This window comes from Ammodytes marinus (assembly GCF_949987685.1).
Source record: "Ammodytes marinus genome assembly, chromosome: 14".
In the NCBI taxonomy this organism is placed as follows: domain Eukaryota; kingdom Metazoa; phylum Chordata; class Actinopteri; order Uranoscopiformes; family Ammodytidae; genus Ammodytes; species Ammodytes marinus.
Genome location: NC_137218.1, coordinates 20,267,909 through 20,287,444, shown reverse-complemented (window position 1 = coordinate 20,287,444; position 19,536 = coordinate 20,267,909). Strand labels below are relative to the sequence as shown.

Sequence of the window (19,536 nt, the reverse complement as noted above, 5' to 3'; positions counted from 1 at the left end):
AAATGAATGTCGGTTACATTCAAGTCATTGCCAAATGAGTTGACACAAAATGTCAATTAAGCCTATCAAAACTCTCTGTATTTCTCAGTATGGCAACGTTTACAAACTGGTGTCCCCCCCCCCCCCGACACTGGTACAGGAGCTCAAGATGCGGCCACAAAATGTTTAAGTTGTTGATTCCACTGCTAAAGAAAACAGCATAAGGAATAAAGTCCATGTGTGTGCCACATGTAGATGCGAGGGTGTTATTGTAATTACTTGGAATTCCTCAAAGAGGTGACATAAGTTACGCACTATATCTTTAAGAATTATGAGTTTGCTTTCGAAGTCGCCTGAGGAGTGTAAACTGGTAAATGTGATGAAAATAAATAAAAGCCAACATGCATCCCAATTAACCTGAATAGAGATATTATTGTTATTGAACTAACATATATGGTCAGTGTGTCTTACTCTTACCCACACATCGGGGTTCCTTCCCGCTCCAGTAAGGTGTGGTTGCATTGCGACAGGTGAGCATCTTGGGGCCCTGCAGCTTGTAGCCGGTGAAACAGCTGAAGAAGGCTTCTCCCCCGGCATGGAGGTGGGTCACAGAGGCCTCTCCTCCGGCAGGCTCTTTGGGGAAGGCACAGCTCAGCACAAAGGCTGGAGAGGGGAGAAAAAAATGGATGGTCAAACATGGAAAAAAGAGAGAGAGAGAGAGAGAGAGAGAGAAAGAGAGAGAGAGAGAGAGAGAGCAATTGAGACAGCTTAATTCATTACAGTGTAAGTGACCTAAAACATGGCCTGAAATGTGTTTTTTTTAAATAGAACTGAAATTTATTATTTGAATAGATAATCAGCAACTCAATTTTGAGCAGAGATGTCATATTTTGGTTTTGCTAATGTAATCTCATTTAAATGTATCACATGATCGTTATTTGGTCTGTCAAATGTCTAACCTGTTATCCCCAAGATGTCACAGAGTGGCGATATAGTTTGGACACATTATTACATCAAAACACAGTTCATTGGTTTGCTAATTATCAGGAGTTCTGTAATGAAAGGTCAAATAACTACATATATCAGCAACAAGTTATCAAGCAACTTATTGTCTAACTTTGTATTTATCAAAATTGCAAATATTTTTTCAGCGTCCATCGCCTGCGGGATTTTCAATGTCAACATGACAACGTGTCTGAGTTTTCAGACACATCATTTCCCAGGACACGGTGTTTCATTCTGAGCAAAAGTCCGATTCTTGCCAAAACAAACAGCTAACAATGTTAACTGGCTCCACAACATAATCCTCCGTGTCCTGCAATGTGTATAACCCCTGCTGTTTTGTCGCATTGTTGACCATATTGTCTCGTCTCCAACCCCAGCACTGAGCAAACAAAGATTTAGATACTGTATATTGAATTTTTTTTCTTGTGTGCAAATTGATCTGATACAATGTTTCAACTCTCCGTCTCTGCCTACCCGTTTCTCTATTTATCACTCTCTCTTTCACACACACACACACACACACACACACACACACACACACGCACACACGCACAAACACACACACACACACACACACACACACACACACACACACACACACACACACACACACACACACACACACACACACACACTGAGAGGTGCTTTACTGTACAACCAACCTTCAAAAGCACTCCAGCTCTTAATTAATTGCAGTTTACCAGTTCACATGCAGTATGCAAATGTACGGAGACATGTTTGCAGCGCTACAGTAATTAACATCACTGTGTGGTGCGGTGTCTAAGAGCCACACTGCGGATACTAATGGCAAATGGTAGATGTTGCCTGATCAGCTGAGATTCATAGTGGGCCTGTAATGTGATAGCTGGAAGACGAATTGCCTATGTAGTTGGTTTTCAAAAAAACAAACGGCACGGCAAGATCAATGTCCGCGCACTTGCTTTTGCATTGTCCCTTCGCTGTTTTTTAAAAGGAATGGGATGGAGATCGCATGGATAATGGAGTGAGCTAACCAAGTCTGTAATGGAAGCCATTAAACAACCTTCTCTTCCCGTCTAATAACCACACTGTTCTACCTCATTAGTAGTGTGGGCGCTTTAATGATCAGACTAAAACAACTTTTTTAAACTTCTGGAAATGTGCAAACAACAACACCCAGGCAACATAATTGGCCCCTCTATTGCTTGTGGTACAATGACAGCGTTGACTAAAGTATGTATGCAGCGGCAGAGTATACACAGAAACCTTTTAAGAAGCTGCAACTCGACTCAAACTTGCAAGTTGCACATCATGTTCTGGCCTAATGGAGTGTGTGTGTGTGTGTGTGTGTGTGTGTGTGTGTGTGTGTGTGTGTGTGTGTTTGTGTGTGTGTGTGTTTGTGTGTGTGAAGCCTCAATAAGAGCTGACGGAATGAGAAAAAAACAAGAGGGAAAAGGTCACATTGGAAGAAGACCTGTCTGCATTGAAATTGTATGCGCAGACTTAAAAGCAATTATGATAATATCGGGCAGAGGGGGCCGTGTGTAAACACCTTAATCTCCTTATGTTAATAAGATTACGGTTATTTGGTGTTCAAAGAATTAAAATCTCAAGCTCTTGCCAGCAGCATAGGCGCATGGTTTATGTAGTGTGTGGGTCTGTTCATAAAAATGTGCTTAGGTGGTACCTTTCTTCTGATGGAAGTACACAAACTGCATAAATATATTGACAATGACATACGAGTTAACCACTTAAGACCTCTTTACATCATAAATCAAGGGCTGTAGCATCAGCCACATGTATGCACTTGATAGATAGATTGAATTAATTTGTATTTGACTCATTTGGGGTCTCTGAGGTCTTTACATGCACTGATGCAAAGCAACATCACACACACAAAAAAAAGATAAGACACCCCACAACAGTTTGGATATGAAGCGCTTTCATTCCGGTCAGTCATTTGTCGATTTGAAACGACATTGCAGTGATGTTTTCCAGCATTACCTTGAAGCTAAATTGGATATTTGAAAAAAATATGTTTTTCTATCAATCTTTGCACTCCAACTCCAGGGAAAACAGCCCCTAAAATGCGTAATGGCCCATAAAGGCTTGTGAAACTGCCCCCCAATCTACAATCTTTTAATCTGCATCTGACTTCTAAGGGTTTTTCGTTTTACACAAGCCGCTAGTTTTCACCATAATGAAACAGACCTTTTTCTTTTTTGCAGTAAATCAGCGGGGCCACGGGGATGAAGCACACTGCCCCTGGGGGTCATCCATTCAATTCATCGTTTATCACTAGCTCCAATGAACCTAGTTATTGCCATTATCATAGCAGCATTTACATCCCTATTGAGCATGCAGCGGGGGAGCCGGAGGCACAAATTGTTGGGGCCAATTCCTGAAGTATTAAATTGCCGTGCTGCCTCCATTCCAGTAGATGTGGTGCTGGGTCATAAAATCTGATTGTTTTGCCATTACAAATAATGGATCCGCGGAGCAGACGGCCAATAAGATTAGCTGATGCTACTGTTGGGTCACAGGGAACAGATGTTGAGCTCGTGTCTTTGGTTGTTATTTTGCTTGTAAGCGAGAGGGTAAAGTCGCACTGATAAAACTCAGGTAAACCTTCAGTACACTGGTGTGGAGCAGCATTTCAAATCAAATTCCAGCTTTTACAGTTGGAATAAGTTTAAAAAAATTAATTAAAAGTACCAAACAGATGGGAAATTGCGATGTACAATCAGTGAATTTGTATGTTAGGATTTTGCTTAGTGTAAAACCATTTTAATACTTCCTATGATCCATGATGTCAATAATGCCGGTAATATGTATGGTCAAACACAATTTACCGTCAAATAGATCATAGGGCTGCTCTAGTGTAAATGATGCATCACCTCTCTGTGTTCCCATACGTCTTTCAAAATTGCACAGTGGATGAAGGAGGGCAGCACTGATCAAAACAAGGACACATTACTGAGATAAATGCTGCACTATCTCACAAATATTACGTAGAGTAGGCATGAATAAGTACTCTGTTTAGCATTGTTTAAAAATAGGTGTCATCAAAAGGATATGTGAGGAAAAATAGATTAAAGCCTTTGATTTAAAAGGCATAGTTAAAAGTTTGTATACATAGCTTTTTTCATAGACAATAGATAACTAGGCATCTGACAGTAGGCTAAATGTATTCTTTTTTCTCTATTTTTATCATTTCACAGTACTTTTATACAAGAGTTCAAGAGGAACACATCTCGTCCTTCCTCCCTTTTTCTTCCTCTCTTATCCGTGCAACTGCAACAAAATGAAGTCTTTCTTTTTATATCGCTGCTTTCTCTTTGTCACTTATATTTCATTTGCCAGAGAACGCTAACCTTCAACCAATAACGAACACATATTAACTGGGGCACAATAGAGCCGATGGCCATTAATGCTACGTTATCCACTGAATTTGGACAAATAAAATGCATTCCGATTGGGGGCCTAATAAACTGTTTCACTGTCGTATTTCAAGTGTTGCCTGAATCCTTTTCTTGTAGAGAGCTGGAATGGGATCAAACTTTAAAAAACGGCGAGGGCACGAGATAATGAAATAGACTGAAAACAGGGCACACAATAATGAAGTTGTAGTGCCGATTTGTAAGTGTTGTATTTAACAAACTGTTCATTTGGAGAATATTCTGCACCAAATGTCACATTAACATTAGGAGAGTAAATAGCAGTTTCCAACACTCTGCTGATGACTAGTCAACTGGGGTCAGTTGTTGTTTTGCCTGATTGAGATGACAGCAGTCCTGTAGTTAGCATGCACCTCATGGGAGAGTGACTGTCACTGTCTATAAGAGCATTGTGTGTGTCCTGGCTGTGCACCAAAGCATTTCCTTTTTTTTACAGAAAGATCAATAGAGTTGTCGCTGGGAAAAGTGATTCAGTTGTACAAAGCCAGACCATAGTTTTTGCCGCGATATGGCCTATTGGAATTTATGTGCTTGGATTAAAAACTCGATTTTAATGGTCATTTACTCAATAAAGGCCATTAAAGAGAAATAACATTGGACCGGAGGCGGCATCTCGTCAATGCACGATGAAGTTGTGGCAAATGGTGGATCACTGCCAGCGCTGTAGAGGTCCTCTGGCGACCTCACTTGTCAAACCAGCTTATTAGTCAGAGCCAATCAATAACTCCTGTAAAAACAGCACAGCCATTGGCATATAGCCATTGATTAAGCTCTATGTACTTGACAAAATCCTGAGATGATAATTCAAGCTCCACTAAACATGTTAAGAGGTCAGATATGATGTTGATCATTTCATCAAATTGATATAAAAAAACGGTTATGGCTGAATTTCATCATAGGGGAGAATGGGGTAATGTGAGACACTTTTTACATTTGCTTCCCTCTACGGGAGCTAACATGATTTATCTGTCAAATTTACACATTTTCCATTAATTCAGGATGTTTCCTAGAAAAGGGCATTAGCATTAGCAGATTTTTTTCATGACAAAAATAGGATTCTTTTAAAAAAAGTTGTCTTGTGTCTCAGTTTACCCCAGCTGTGGGGTAAACTGAGACAGACCAGAGAAATCAAGGGGGTAAACTGATCCACTTACTTTTCCCACTCTGAAACTACCATAACAACAAATGTTGTAACAGTTACAATCCTGACAGCTAGCTTGAAAACAAAATATTCCAAAACTAATGTCGGACGAGTAACAGAATCATGGGGTTTGGTCAATCAAGAAAAACATTTTCTTAACACTTGAAAGTAACTCTGATCAAATACACCATATAATTCATATTCAATAATTAACATTCAAATGACAGATATAACGAGTTAGATTAAAACACAGTCTGGGGGTCAGAACACAGGACCCCTTAGAGCCAGCTATAGTGTCTGGGGGTCAGAGCAAAGAACAATCAGAACCAGCTAGAACAGCCTGGGACTCAGAACACAGGACTAGACACAGCTGTCATTTTCCATCTTTTGAGTCTTTGATTAATATTTTTCTGCGTTTGTTTTATATGGATCATTCATTGAATAAAGACATATTACTTAGAGTCTATTGGTATTAAAGGTCACTCTTATGTCCCCCACATATATACAGTATGTGCCAAACCATGCCCTTGCTGACACCCCTTCAACCATCAACTCCCACCTCCAGCCCACATTGTCTTTTGTCTTATTCAAACTAGTCTCCTTGCTACCTCAAATATAATTGATTCATTAAAAGAGGGCACAGACACTGTCTCACTTTACCCCACAGCATTTGTCTATCTTTACCCCACTGCCACAATTTGAGAAAAAACTACCTCTCTCAGAAAGTCAGGCTAATCTTCAGATATCATCACATGGTTTCATATGTTGGTAGTTCATCAACATGTATGATAGAAGTTTTTCTACCTGAATCAATTTGCTTTGGCACAACAATCGATTAAGTTGACAGCAAGAAAACTTACTTTTACATGCAAAAAATAAATTTTTGTGAAGAAAACATGCTTACAACATCATCATGAGGTCCTCTCTTTCATGGCCAAGGGGAAATGAGAGGGGCTTGAAAACATATATCTCACATGACCAAAAAACGTGTTCCATTGCCTAGATACAGGGGGTGTCTCACATTACCCGATGGCTCACATTCCCCCGTTCTCCCCTACATTTGAAAAAGTTCCATTTCAAATTAGGAAACTTTATAAATGGGAGTAAAAATGGACATTGGCTTTTTCCACATTTGCATGTGCAGGGCCCCACTTAATCATTAGCTCATGCAGACAAATGATTTTCCTTTTTAAAATAAATAAGATTTGAAAAGACAGAATAAAATACATCTAGAACTGGTAGTATTGTTCTTTTCGCCGAAGAACGTCTTTGCCTGACATTGCTGTAATCAGCCCGTCATTATGCTCGGTATAGATTTAATTTCCCTTTTTTTCCGCATTTAGTTTGATCATGTGGTCGCTTTAGGATAAATTATCCTCAGGTACCCTTGATAGATGTGTTATTCACTAGCACAGAATACTGATTGTATGCATGTAGGGTTGTTTACATAAATAAAGAATGCATCACTTTGTGTTTTATATCTGTTCATTTTTACATAACTGCATGCACACATTTCTTTGCATATATTGCTGCTGCAGTTGCTGTTCCTGGACATAATTGTTGATTTGACAACCTGAGTGTGTGTTTGTGTGTGTGTGTGTGTGTGTGTGTGTGTGTGTGTGTGTGTGTGTGTGTGTGTGTGTGTGTGTGTGTGTGTGTGTGTGTGTGTGTGTGTGTGTGTGTGTGTGTGTGTGTGTGTGTGTGTGTGTGTGTGCATGTGTGCATTTGTGTGTTTGGAATGACAAATAAAGATAAGAATGTACAAGGGAAATGTCCCTCTCCCGTCCCAAACTCTAACTTCCCACTCATATGCACATTGAAACCCACCTATAATCATGTTCCATGTGTCAGGCTGGCTGCTAATGTTATAGAGGCATCCATCAGTCTGCCATCGCAAGCAGAGCCAGCACCGTAGCAGATATTAATTACCCTGAGCCGAGATCCATCTCTCCACACTCCCTGTCTCCTTCTCCACGCTTATCCAATCCCATTTTTCACAGCCCATTATAAAGGACAAGGTGATCCTCTGCTTACCAAGGAGAGGAACACAAATTGAAATATCTTCGCTTTCTCCAACATGTCTAGTGTCTTCTAGAAATTTGCTGTGTGCATTTGTGCCATCAACATCATCTCAACCAAGTGAGTTGTTTACACACCCCACCCACTGCAGGGTTTTTTTATATGCAAAACGTTGTCTGTGAAAGCACTATATAAAAGGGTGTTACAGGCTCATAAGAACTTATAACATAAAGTGCAATATCTGCAGTAGCAGCCAAGATAACAGCAGCAACCAGTAAAATGACCATAGTTGATTAAGATCAAGCACTCTTCTACAAAAAAAAAATTGAATAAAAATTATTTAGAATTAAATAACTGAGAAACTCTGACCCATTTCGGCCATTGTTCTGCCCTAAGCAAGACATTAATTGGCACCTGTTAAAAGATTTCCATAGCCAAAACATTTAATAATATTGGAGTTTGATGGCCCTATTTTTCCAGCTTTGCTCAACTTTGGGTCCGCGCTGTCACCAAGAAATGGTCAAGCAACCTAAGTAACCACCTGGTTATTTAAGTTATTTAGTATGCTGTGTCAGCAAACGCCTGAAGGGAAACAAAAAAAAGCAGCTGTCAGCAGTTTTAATAATGATATCGAGGCTGCAGACATCCCTTCAGCATTAGGTGAATAGTACAGTGGTGGGACCGTTGGGTTTCTCGAACAGTGAACGTGAAATGGGATGAATTGATGAATTGGTTCCTTTTGAATGAAGTCAAAAAAATATAGCAGGATGTTCATAAAGATATACAGTACATCTATAAACCTGAAAAACCTTTCAAGCAAAACCATGCAGAATAATATTGACTGAAATGCAAAGAGGGGAGATGAAGTGAAGGAGAAAAGTACACCTTCTGACAGCGTAATCTATTTCATCTATTGTGTCACCACCATCTGTCCCTGTGTATGCATCAGCCTGCGTGATTTGAACTGACCGGTCACAGTCATCAATTCAGCCTGACCACACACACTGACATACACATACAGTGGAGGGGCTAGCTGATTTACTTCACGTCAGCGCCCGCTCTGTTTTTCTGACGGCGCGCCTTTTATTTTCCAGCTGATGAAAGCACTCCAGTAATGTGGTGGAATGAATGTTTTGTCCGGCCCGGCTTCCACCATCAAGTCAAATCGATGGGGCATGTAATTGGCGGGCCACTTTGTGTGATTGCTAGGATAAACAGACATTGTTGCAAACATGGGGGATCAATGTCACCCATAAAACAAGCGAGAAAGAGAGAAAGAGGGAGGAATTTATGGGGCCATCATATTTAACCGACAACACACAGTAACTATCGCCGCCGCGCTGACATATTTTTGCAGCTGTCGCGCTCACAATAGTCATGTAGTTACCATTAGACCGCAATTACCAGTTCACCTTAACAGGTCTTTGTGAAGGCCCGTGGTATTCAGCACTCACAAAAACCTTTCAATGTATTCATTTCAATGGCTGGCTGTATTCCGTGGACATTTCGACTAGGGCTGCAACTAACGATTATTTTGATAATCGATTAATCTGTCGATTATTTTCTCGATTAATCGATTATTAATTGATCAGTGTTTTGGCCCGTAAAATGTCAGAAAATGGTGAAAAATGTTGATACATTTTCCAAAGCCCATGTTGACGTCCTCAAATGTATTTTTGTGTCCAAAACACACAGATATTTCAGTTTACTGTCATAAGAGGATTAAAGAAACCAGAAAATATTCACATTTGAGAAGCTGAAATCAGAGAATTTGGAATTTTTTTATTAAAAAATTACTCGAAACGATTAATCTATTATCAAAATAGTTGGCGATTATTTTAATAATCGATAAATAATCGATTTGTCGATTAATCGTTGCAGCTCTTATTTCGACTAACAACCATGGAAAAGGCCTGAAAACATCATGTTTTTAATGTTTTTGTAAAATACAGCATGCTCAGCAGTCACTCTGTTGGGACAGAGCATTATACCCTTTAACAAGAAACCTTGTTACTACTTTTCTGATGTTGAGTAAGCAAAAGAGTATATTTCTGCAGTGACAGTTTTCCCCTCCCTATGTTGCGGCAAGTTTCGACATGATAAGAAGCAAAGCAAAAGAAACCCCTTGCATTTCTTAAAAATAAAGCTGTTCTTAAAACCTCAATGACGCAACCATTTCTTCTTTAAGCTGCTTGCTCCACTAAATTCAGCAAGTGCTGAGTGTGAACAAATACAGTGACTGAGAAGAGGTGTCAGCATGGCAAGGCTGGTTCGTTAGTTTTTTGTTCCATTGTGAGCAGGGCTAAGCTGACCTAGAGTGGCAGCATACTAGAGCTAGCTTGGAACTATTAGCACCATACCTTGGTAATGCAGCAGGACAAAGCCAAAGTTGTTGCGTTGGTCACTGCGGAATCGTATGGAGATCTGGTTGCTCCAGCTGCGCAGCACCAGGCCCCTCATCAACACAGACTCATTGGCGAGGATGAATGGTTCTCGTCCACCCGTATCCTCCACTGTCACCTGCTCCCCCTCCAACACACTCACATTGAGCACCTAAAGACAAAGATCATGCATCATGATTATTACACACATAGGCCTTTTACCATGCTGGCAAACGGTTCACTGATCGACTTAGCCTTGATGAAGAAACAATTTGCACAAAAAAAATTATGAAAGTTAAAGCTGTAGAGCGTAACTTTTTCCGTAAAAATTAATCTAGGTTATCTTCAAGCCCTTGCCAAACGAGGTGACACAAAGTTGATTTAGCCTATCAGCTCCACAAAACTCTGTATTTCTCAGTATGGCAGCATTTACAAACTGGTGTCAGCCGACACTGGCGAGTAACTCAGAATTCCTAGGGGCGACACAAGTTACGCACTTTAAAAGTCAGTGTATTGTATTTTGAGCACTTTTAAGAACAATCACCTGTCTTCTCTTTGGAAAGACCAACGGGCTATTTACTCCAACACTGAACATTAAAAATGTAATAAATCACACTGAACCCAAACCTGGTGACAAACCGTTGACTTATTAGGTCTCAGTTCACACCAGATGGGGTCTTAAATTCAGCACCAACACTCTTGTGTTCCCATTTATAACCAAGTTTACAGTCCAATGCTGCTGCTGCTGTGAAAAATGGGTCACCTGCTGTGTTACTTTGCGCTGTTGTCTTCCAACACAGTTGCACAGAGATATATGTTTAGTTTGGTAATTTCTTCGTGAACCTGCTCCCAGGGTGCGGGCTACACCTGTTTTTATAGTAGAAATCTGTCTGGGTCATTCCACTCATAGTTTGTTACAAGATTGACTTTCCATGTTCTCCTTATGCCTGTAAGCCACTCTGACAGCAGTGGTTTATGTCTTCAACAGGTTTAGAAACAGCATCTGCAGCTAAATCTGGTGAGGGAGCTCTCGGGGGGATTGCATACAATTAAACTGTCTGGATAATGGAGGAGCACTGACACATTTTGGAGGAAACATCTGATTGGGTCCCCACAGAACTATAAAAGAGGTATGCTAATCCAACAGCAGGTTATGATTACTCTTCTGTATGATAACAATATAAAGATAGCTTCAAACATTCACTTGCATGGGATTCTTAAATACTGTTGGGGTTGGAATGACATTGTATTATGCTTATTTTTGGATCATACTTTTTTTCATTACGCTCAGTTTGCCAAAATAAAAGAAGGCCATCAGTAATTTGCAATAACATGCTCATGATAATGAAAACTCAATACATTACATTCAATTAACTGAAATGCAAGATTAGCCAGAAGGGACGTAATGTTATTCAATCATAAATTAATAACGTACAGTAACATTGTGTGCATTTGTGTGTGCTTATGAAAGAGAGAGAGAGAGGTGAGAGGAGATAAAAATCTAAATATACCACTGCACCATTGCTCAGAGTTAATTGAACGGGATTTATTCTGAAACTAACTTGCGACCGGATCCAAAATGGACCAGGCTCCTTCCTGTCTCGAAAGATAAGTCCACCACCACCATCGAAAGCTTATTCAACCACATCTGTTTCAAGCCCACCGTGAAATTCATAACATGTTCTGAAAGATAATGCTGTCATTGGGTAGAAGGCTGGGGGTCTCAGGTATGCCATGAGGCGTAAAAAAAAAGAAAAAAAAAAGGGAGAATGTACTCCAATAGGGCCGATGTCCCTGAGGTAATATGTGTGCGGTGAGTGTTAGTGCAACAGCCTGGAAAAGCTGAGACAGTGGGCAAGGATGATGGCAGCAAAATGAATTTGGTCAGGCCGGCTAACATGTCACTCAGTGGAAAGGGGAGCTGACGAGGGGCGCAGAGAGAGGGCTAATGGACACTCTGAGACTGAGCTTTAGAGGTGACTTCTTCCCCCCTGAAACAATCCACGAGGTCAGCCATTTTGATTGATTTGATTGTTATCACTGCCAGAATTGGGCTAAAAACACCACTCTTGAGCTTCTCAGACAAACTGAAAAATACAGGGCGCAAACAGTATAAACAAAAAAAATCAGAAAATATATTCATGTTTCCTGTGTGTGTTGGTGTGTATGCGTGTGTGTGTGCGAGTGTGTGTGTGTGTGCGTGCATGCGTGCAAAGGTGGCATGGCTGTTCGGGCTATAATGTGGTATGATAGGGAACAAGTAAGTGAGTATGTTTTTGTTTATCTCAAATTATACAATAAGGTCATTGACAACCAACAAGCAAGTGTGTTTGCGTGTGTGTGTGTGTGTTTTGCAAAATCACCTCTGCATGTATTAATTCAACAACCGTGCTCCCTGTCCACAGCATCACAGTGAGTAATAAAAGGATGTCACATGATTTTAGAATCCCCTTTTCTCTGTTTCTCAAGGACAATGGCAATGACAAAGCCTGAGGCACAGTCCTATTTTTTCCCCCACCACTTCTGCCTCTTATTTTGTCTCTGAGTTAATATGGAGTGCCGCACAGTCATTTCCCTTAAATTTATAATCCACACTCATATATTGAAAGAAAAAGACTGAAATCTAGACAGCGTGGAACAGCAATTTCACTTGGGGTTATAGTGATTGCCACATTTAAATGGGACATTTAAGCCAAAGCCTTTACTCTAGATTTAGATCAATGCATAAAAACACTGCAAGTCTAACCTTGAAATTATTTTTTTCAAAACACATTTGCCCACATATGCTCCGGATTCTTTAGTTCCAACATAAAGTTTCAACAGTTTTTTCTATCAAGTATTTTCTAGGAAAGTACTTATCTTGAAAAGCTCGTATTTGTTTCATCAGTATTACATGGTGTCAATGAAGCCATGATGTCCTTTTCCGTTGCTATTTCTGAAATATGCAGTTTCATGATTTGTGTGTTATCCATATTTTTCACTGTCTTGATGATATCATATGGTGGAAATACCCAAATTAAAAAAAAATTGAATTGGGATAACAATGTGATGACCATAACACTGAAATAACAGCAGTTGGAGCAGCAATTTATCCAAGCCCTTTTATTGTAGATAAAGCACAAGGCAGACTGCTGCTGTTATTTTTGTCAAACTATCTCCTTATGACATTCAGTTGTTCATTTGTATTTATTTATTTTTCTCCCTGGACTACTGTGATACACATTATGAAGATATCAGAGCTTGTTACACAGACTCCAAAGGGTCCAGAACATTGCTGCTGGAATAACTGGCACCAAGACATCTGAACACTCAGACAGGCTAAGTCTTTAACTTAATCACTTCTTGGGACATTATTTTGTGAGAGACTGTAAATGTTTAATGTGTTTCTTGTGGTTGTGTTTGAATCTCATTAATTATTGATTTGAACCTATTTGCGCTTTTATTTTGTTTTTTAACTATTCGTTTTCCTCTTAATATTTACTTGTTTTTCATTTGTATTTCTGCACTTCTGTTTTCCTTGGAGATAACTGTACTTTAAGACAAATACTGCAAATAATGCATGTATTCAGTATGAGGGAATTTTGGGTCTTTAGTTGTAATATTAATGGGAAAGATTAATAGGCGATATATGCCTATCTTGTGTGTCTGTTTCTCAGACTCTAGGTCAGCCTTGGAGCCTGTTAGGAGACACTTAGGGCAGTTGTATAGATACAGTCTCATCTCCTTAAGCCCAGTTCAGACCAAAGATTCGCCTTGCAACTGCTTGCGACGAGACGGTTTTAGAACGTCGCGGGGGATAAATCGCAGCAGTGTGAACTGCTCGTTGCAGCGCGTTGCAAGCCGTTGCAAGGCGTCGCAGAAGATTCAACATGTCAAATCGCAAGGTCCAGTTTTAGAATGTTTCTGCGGTCTCGTCGCAAGGAGTTGCAGTTGCAAGCAGTTGCAAGGCAAATCTTTGGTCTGAACTGGGCTTTAGACTCCAGAATGTTATGGTTCACTGTGTTCAGCTCTGAACCAAAACATTGGTACGCTTGGTGCCCGAATCGGGGAAATGATAGAGATAGCGCGAGTTTAAGACACAGCTCTAAGCATGAGTTTGGGAGAATTGAAGTGCAAGTCACGAGAGTTGCAGTCCGGTTCTCCTTGGCCAAGTCTGTAATAAAATATTGCTTCATAATTCATCCAAGTCTCCTGAAATATTCTTCCACCTGAGTTGACCTCCAACCTTAACAGAACTTCCATCACATTCAGTATAGCACTTTACACAGAAAATACATTCTCAAAGTGCCTCACAAGAATACAGGGCCGCCCATAAGGGGTAGAAAGTGGGAAAGCTTTCTAGGGCCCAGCCACCAGGGGGGGCCCAAAAGATTACCTAATTTAGCCAACCTTTATTATGAACGCTATATTCGCAAGAGAACTTTCTATAATAAAATAAAACATTGTATTCATTGTTACTTGGGTAAAATATATCACATTTTATATTGAAAAACTAAAAATATCATGGGTCGTTTTTTCCCCTTCAAAACTGTTGCATGCAACAGGTCAACAAAACAAGCGTTAGCTATGTATTGATGATGAGCAAGCTAACCTAGCAAGCTCAGTGATGCCAGGATCTGGACATAAATCAGGGTACCAGAAAGGAAAGGGAAAAAAGGGAACTTTCAAGGGCTTAAGACCCCTGGAAAATTCCTTAATATCAGTATTTCTGCTAGCAGAAGCGGATTTTCAATTCAGAGATACTGTGATATTTCATCAAGTTTTGAGGTGTCTTTGTGAGGGTGTTCTGCAAATTATTCTGTATATTCTATCTATTATTTTCTAAGAAAATTAGAAAATTACATATTTAGCCTTTAAACGAAGGTGGCGGATTGTTGTTATACTGATAAGGAAAGCTTCTGGTAGCAGTGCTATGATGGTAAACCCCCCCTACAGCATTAGTGTGTCTAAAAGCAGTAAATGTTACAGTAAATGTGCCAAAAAGCAGGTGCAGAGATCTTACAAGGGCAAAACAATTCTGCTTGCGCGCTTTGCGCGCGCTCGCATTGTCGGTATCTCTGCCCACTGTTTCTATTAGCCCACCCTAATCTAACTGGCTAGAACCGGCCCTGTGTACAGGTATGTGTTTATGTAGGAATAAGCGCATCATGCACATTGATACAAGTTCAGTATGAGTAAAGGGGGCCCAATGACTGGACCTTTTCAGGGGCCCAGTCATTTGTCTGGGCAGGCCTGCAAGAATACAAGAGATACAGTATAGTGTTTTATGATATATGTTCTAAATTGAGATTGGACAGTTTTCCTAATCTTTTAACTGCAACATTTGGTGCACTATTCTTGCTGGGGATGCAAATATTTTTGACAATTGTCTCTGGGTGATTATAATTTGATTAGTGTAGCACTATTCATAATGATGCTCATCTGATGGAAGATAATAGACAAAAACTTTAATTTAAGTTCTTTTTTATCTCAGCATGTAGGTGTTAATGGTATTGTGTCCATCTAATGTGCGTTGCGCATTCTGATATAACTTCATCAAGATGTTGAGTGAGGTCAGACAGGGTGTGGGTCTGTGGCCACATGCTTTACATTGACCATGGAGGCTGATGAAGGACAGGTAAGCAGATAGTGCAGTGTGAACATTTAGACTGATGGATAGTTTGGCCCCCACCGGGCCCCTATCATCTGTCATCCACCCTGGGACCTGCCAGTGCAGCCAGCAACAGCTGTCCTGCCTCAATTATGAATCATTGGCCATGTCAGGGGACATCAGTCTACCTTATCTTCACCAGTGCTGCAGCCAAATGCCCAGAGGGACTTCTTCCTCACTGTCAGAGAGAGACACACACACACACACACACACACGTTCAACCGGACTGTAATGGGAGCAGGCTTATTGTAACTCCAAGCTGGAATCTCTGCCTGGGTAGGCACATTTGTGGGACTGGGGATTTGGCTGACCGAGCTCTCTTCTGCACCACCAACAACAACATTATCACAGGATGCCATCTAAACATTGTGTTGTTCCAATTTGAGAATTGAGATAAGAAAATAATGTTTTTTTTTTCCATATCGTTTTTGGTTTTCAAATTCAGCGCATGAAAGGAAAGCTCTAAACAAATCAAGGAATGTAAAATGTCCTCTGGATAGGTGCTTCAAGTTTATTTTTCCCCCGCAACTTTTCCAATAAAGTATTTCCTGAGCCCATTCAAAGTGAGAGGAGTAGAGGAGAGGGTTATCTCTCTCCTTTAGCCAGCCTTTTCAATCACACTACTATAATGAACAATCAGCTGGCCTATAGAAGTACACTCAGAAGAATACAGAGGGAAATCTTTAAGAGGGAGGTTTCAAAGGAGAGCAATATTTGAAGTATACTGAATACTTTGTACTTGCTTTGTTTACCGTGACCTTAGCGGAACATGGAGCTTCAAGTGTTCTTCAGTGTTCTCCACTTTGAGCAGAGGGTCAAGATCTGTCTCATCTCAACCCAAATAGAAAGCTCATCTTTTGTTATTATACTTATTTTATATAAATTCCTTTTTTTCCCCAAGTAATAATTCATTTTAGACAGCAAAAACAAAATTAAAACAGGGACAATGGTGTTCAACGTCTAACCCTGTCCCAATCAAATGCATATATATATTTAGATCTCCTTGAGTTCAAGTAAAGTCCAGAGAGAAAAAGCAAAACACTCTCACACACACACACACACACACACACACACACATACACACACACAACAAGGAAACTCACGCAAAAAGGGATCAACAATATATTAAATATCTGACAGAAAACTGATCAGACTAAAGAAAGTTAGTGTAAGAGATGTACATGAGATAAACAAAATAATCCATATCATGCATTAAGGGAGTTGATGTGTGCTAAAAAAACACTAATACAAATGCAATTTGGGCAAGATGAAATATTTATCCCCATGCTTTGAAATAAACTGTCAAACTAAATTTTGACTTTTTACACTTGGCATGCAATCTTTATACACTCATTTATGAATGTATCCGCAAGCACACCCTATGAGTTAACTGTCCGCAGAGGGCTGGCTCTCGCTGATAATTTACTGTTGAAAACATCTGGTGGTGCTTTGCAATGAACATTTACACCGACTCGCAGGAGCCATTTGCCGATGCAGAAATGAGCAGTATGTGATCAAAATGATCCCACTATATGTGGAAATTAAATGACCCTGCTGCTGGGGGCAATAAATCAACCGCCATTGGACTCACCAGCTGCAGTGTCATCATTACTATGATAAAAACCCACTGCCTTGTGCAGTGCAGCACACTGGTATAGTGTACCTACCTCACTGCCCTGGGTATCTCAGGCTCATTTCCACAATCTCGGCACACCACATCCACTTGCTTTTTTTGTGTATGTCCTGATGAATTCATACAAAGAAATGGTTCTTCCAGTGCTCATTATATGAAAAAACGTTATCTTAATTAAACATTCACCTCTATATAAATCAGCCAAGGCCATTTCCTTTTCTAAAACAATGGAGCCTTACCATTCATTCAGCAATGGTTGAATGTTAATGAGAATGTGCCGGAGCCAGTGGCTAAATGCAAGACTAAACGTGGTCATTGTCACTCATGTCACACTATAGACAGCCAAATCTTATGCCCCTGACATCACCCAATGTCTCCAGCACATGGTGACCATCTTCAGGAATGTTTTTTTTTTCTACCTTCCAAAAGCTTTCCATAAAGCAGGCTGTCAGGCTTTAAGAGTTTCTAACACGCGTTTATGAGATGCAGATTCTTGCTTTTTCTGATAAATCAGCGTCATTTTCCCAGGCGCCTCTGGGGGGCCTTGACTCCCTCCGTTTATTTGCTGCAGTGTGCGTTCTTTGCATAAATTTAAATTCATGCATCGCTGATTACTCTTGCTATTTTTTCTCTAACGCCGTCCTTACCCTTCCCATCCTCATCATGGTGACACTGAAAGAGTTGGAGAGAACATAGCCTTGTAGCCTGACAGAGTCTTCTCCCTTTATGACAGCCATATAGCCCGGTGGAGGAGCAATTAGTGTCACCTGAAAGCATTCTCCTCTCGGGATGGTGCAGGGCTCCCATGAAAACTCATCTCGGCACAGCCCCTGACACCCTAAAAAGCTCATCTAGATCAAACTGGCCCTGCTTTATACCCTGCTTTGCCTGCCCCCTCCCCCCACCCACCCCCCCCCCCCCCCCCCCCCCAAGGCACAATATGATGAAGGCTTCCGTCTGCCTCATCTCAAGCTGATTAAAAGGCAGCAAGCCAGTCTTGGCCTCCATTACTGCTGCTTCACTTTCTCTTGCGACACACACCTGCTTCGGCTTGTGTAAATTGTGCTTACGGGGGACCGGAGACCTCAGAAACATGGCGGAAACATGGCATTGCCTTGTTAAAACGGCACTTATAGTATATTTCAGAGGTGAGGAGGACGGATTAAGGGCATCATTGTATTTTAATAGAGGGAACTGTCAAGACTCGCTTTTGACGGGAATTTCATTATACTTTTTCTTTTGTCTGATGAGAGCACTAGCGGTTCCTGAACACCAACAAAGCAAATTAAATTCTCTCCCTCATCAGCCGTACTTGGCCCAGGGTCAACGACCATGTGCAATTTGCTTCTTCTTCTTTTTTTTGTAAGAAATACTGGAATTTGAAATGAGAGTGCAAGGATCAATACAGCCATTCACCCAGCACTGAGAGGAGGCTGTGTGTCAAGTATTGGTGCTGCTTATTAACATGAGTGCTGATTGGAGTCAGAGGAGCGCGGCCGCCGAGGCAGCATCAAATACCAATCGATAGCCCTCAAGTCAAGGGGTTAGCTAAAAAACATTTGGCATGCTCTGCACCATCTTGATCCTTTAAAAGGGGCATGTCACTGAGCATCCACCTCCACAGTGCTTTATCCTCTCTCTAGCTAGTTAGCGCACAAAACCTTCAAGCTCATTAAATGTTTGGTTCTTAAATTTGATTCGGCTTTGTGTTTGTATTGCCTGGAATAATATTCACTCATCTGAGGATGACACTTGGAAGCTGCAAGTGTCCCCACTGAGACTTGAGGTCTTTCTGTTTGATATTCAAAAGTGTTGATTAACGTGACAGACAATAGAAGATAAAAGTGTTGTGTTCTCTTTCACTGGGTGGACAATTTTTTTCATTTTAAATGGCTTGCTTATAATTGTGAACAACTATAATTCAAATATTGTTATCGACCATCTTTGCTAGTTTCTTCTTATTGACATTCCCGCTTTATCATTTGACTGTCCTACTTTATCCAGCATCAAAATATTAAAATAAAAGTATTGTAATGATAAATGGCAATCATGTAGCAAGTCGATCAAGGGTTGTGGTGATTCACACTCTCGTGTTCTGTTCATTTAGCCCCAAGGTTAGCCGCAAGAAATAAAATTTATTGAGATTTGAGCTTAAGATGAGCAAGACAAATGGAAAAATGGATAAATGCAGGCAGGGTGGGAATACAAAGTAAGAAAAAAGAAAGTGAAAGATTTGGGAGAGAGGGGATGGAGATGGAGATGGGAACAGAGACGAGAGATACAGTATTGAC

The 19,536-nt window shown here is 40.5% G+C and overlaps 1 protein-coding gene across 1 annotated transcript in view; it reads right to left on the bottom strand.

Annotated features, from left to right (window-relative positions):
• Positions 1-19,536, bottom strand: part of LOC307261036 (seizure protein 6 homolog) — a gene marked incomplete at both ends in the record, with an annotated part of 99,332 nt that overhangs the window by 20,743 nt on the left and 59,053 nt on the right. The window contains 2 exons of the mRNA XM_080041473.1: positions 457-642; positions 9,942-10,134. Coding sequence (XP_079897599.1) covers positions 457-642; positions 9,942-10,134 — 379 coding nt within the window. The remainder of the gene's footprint in view (positions 1-456; positions 643-9,941; positions 10,135-19,536) is intronic.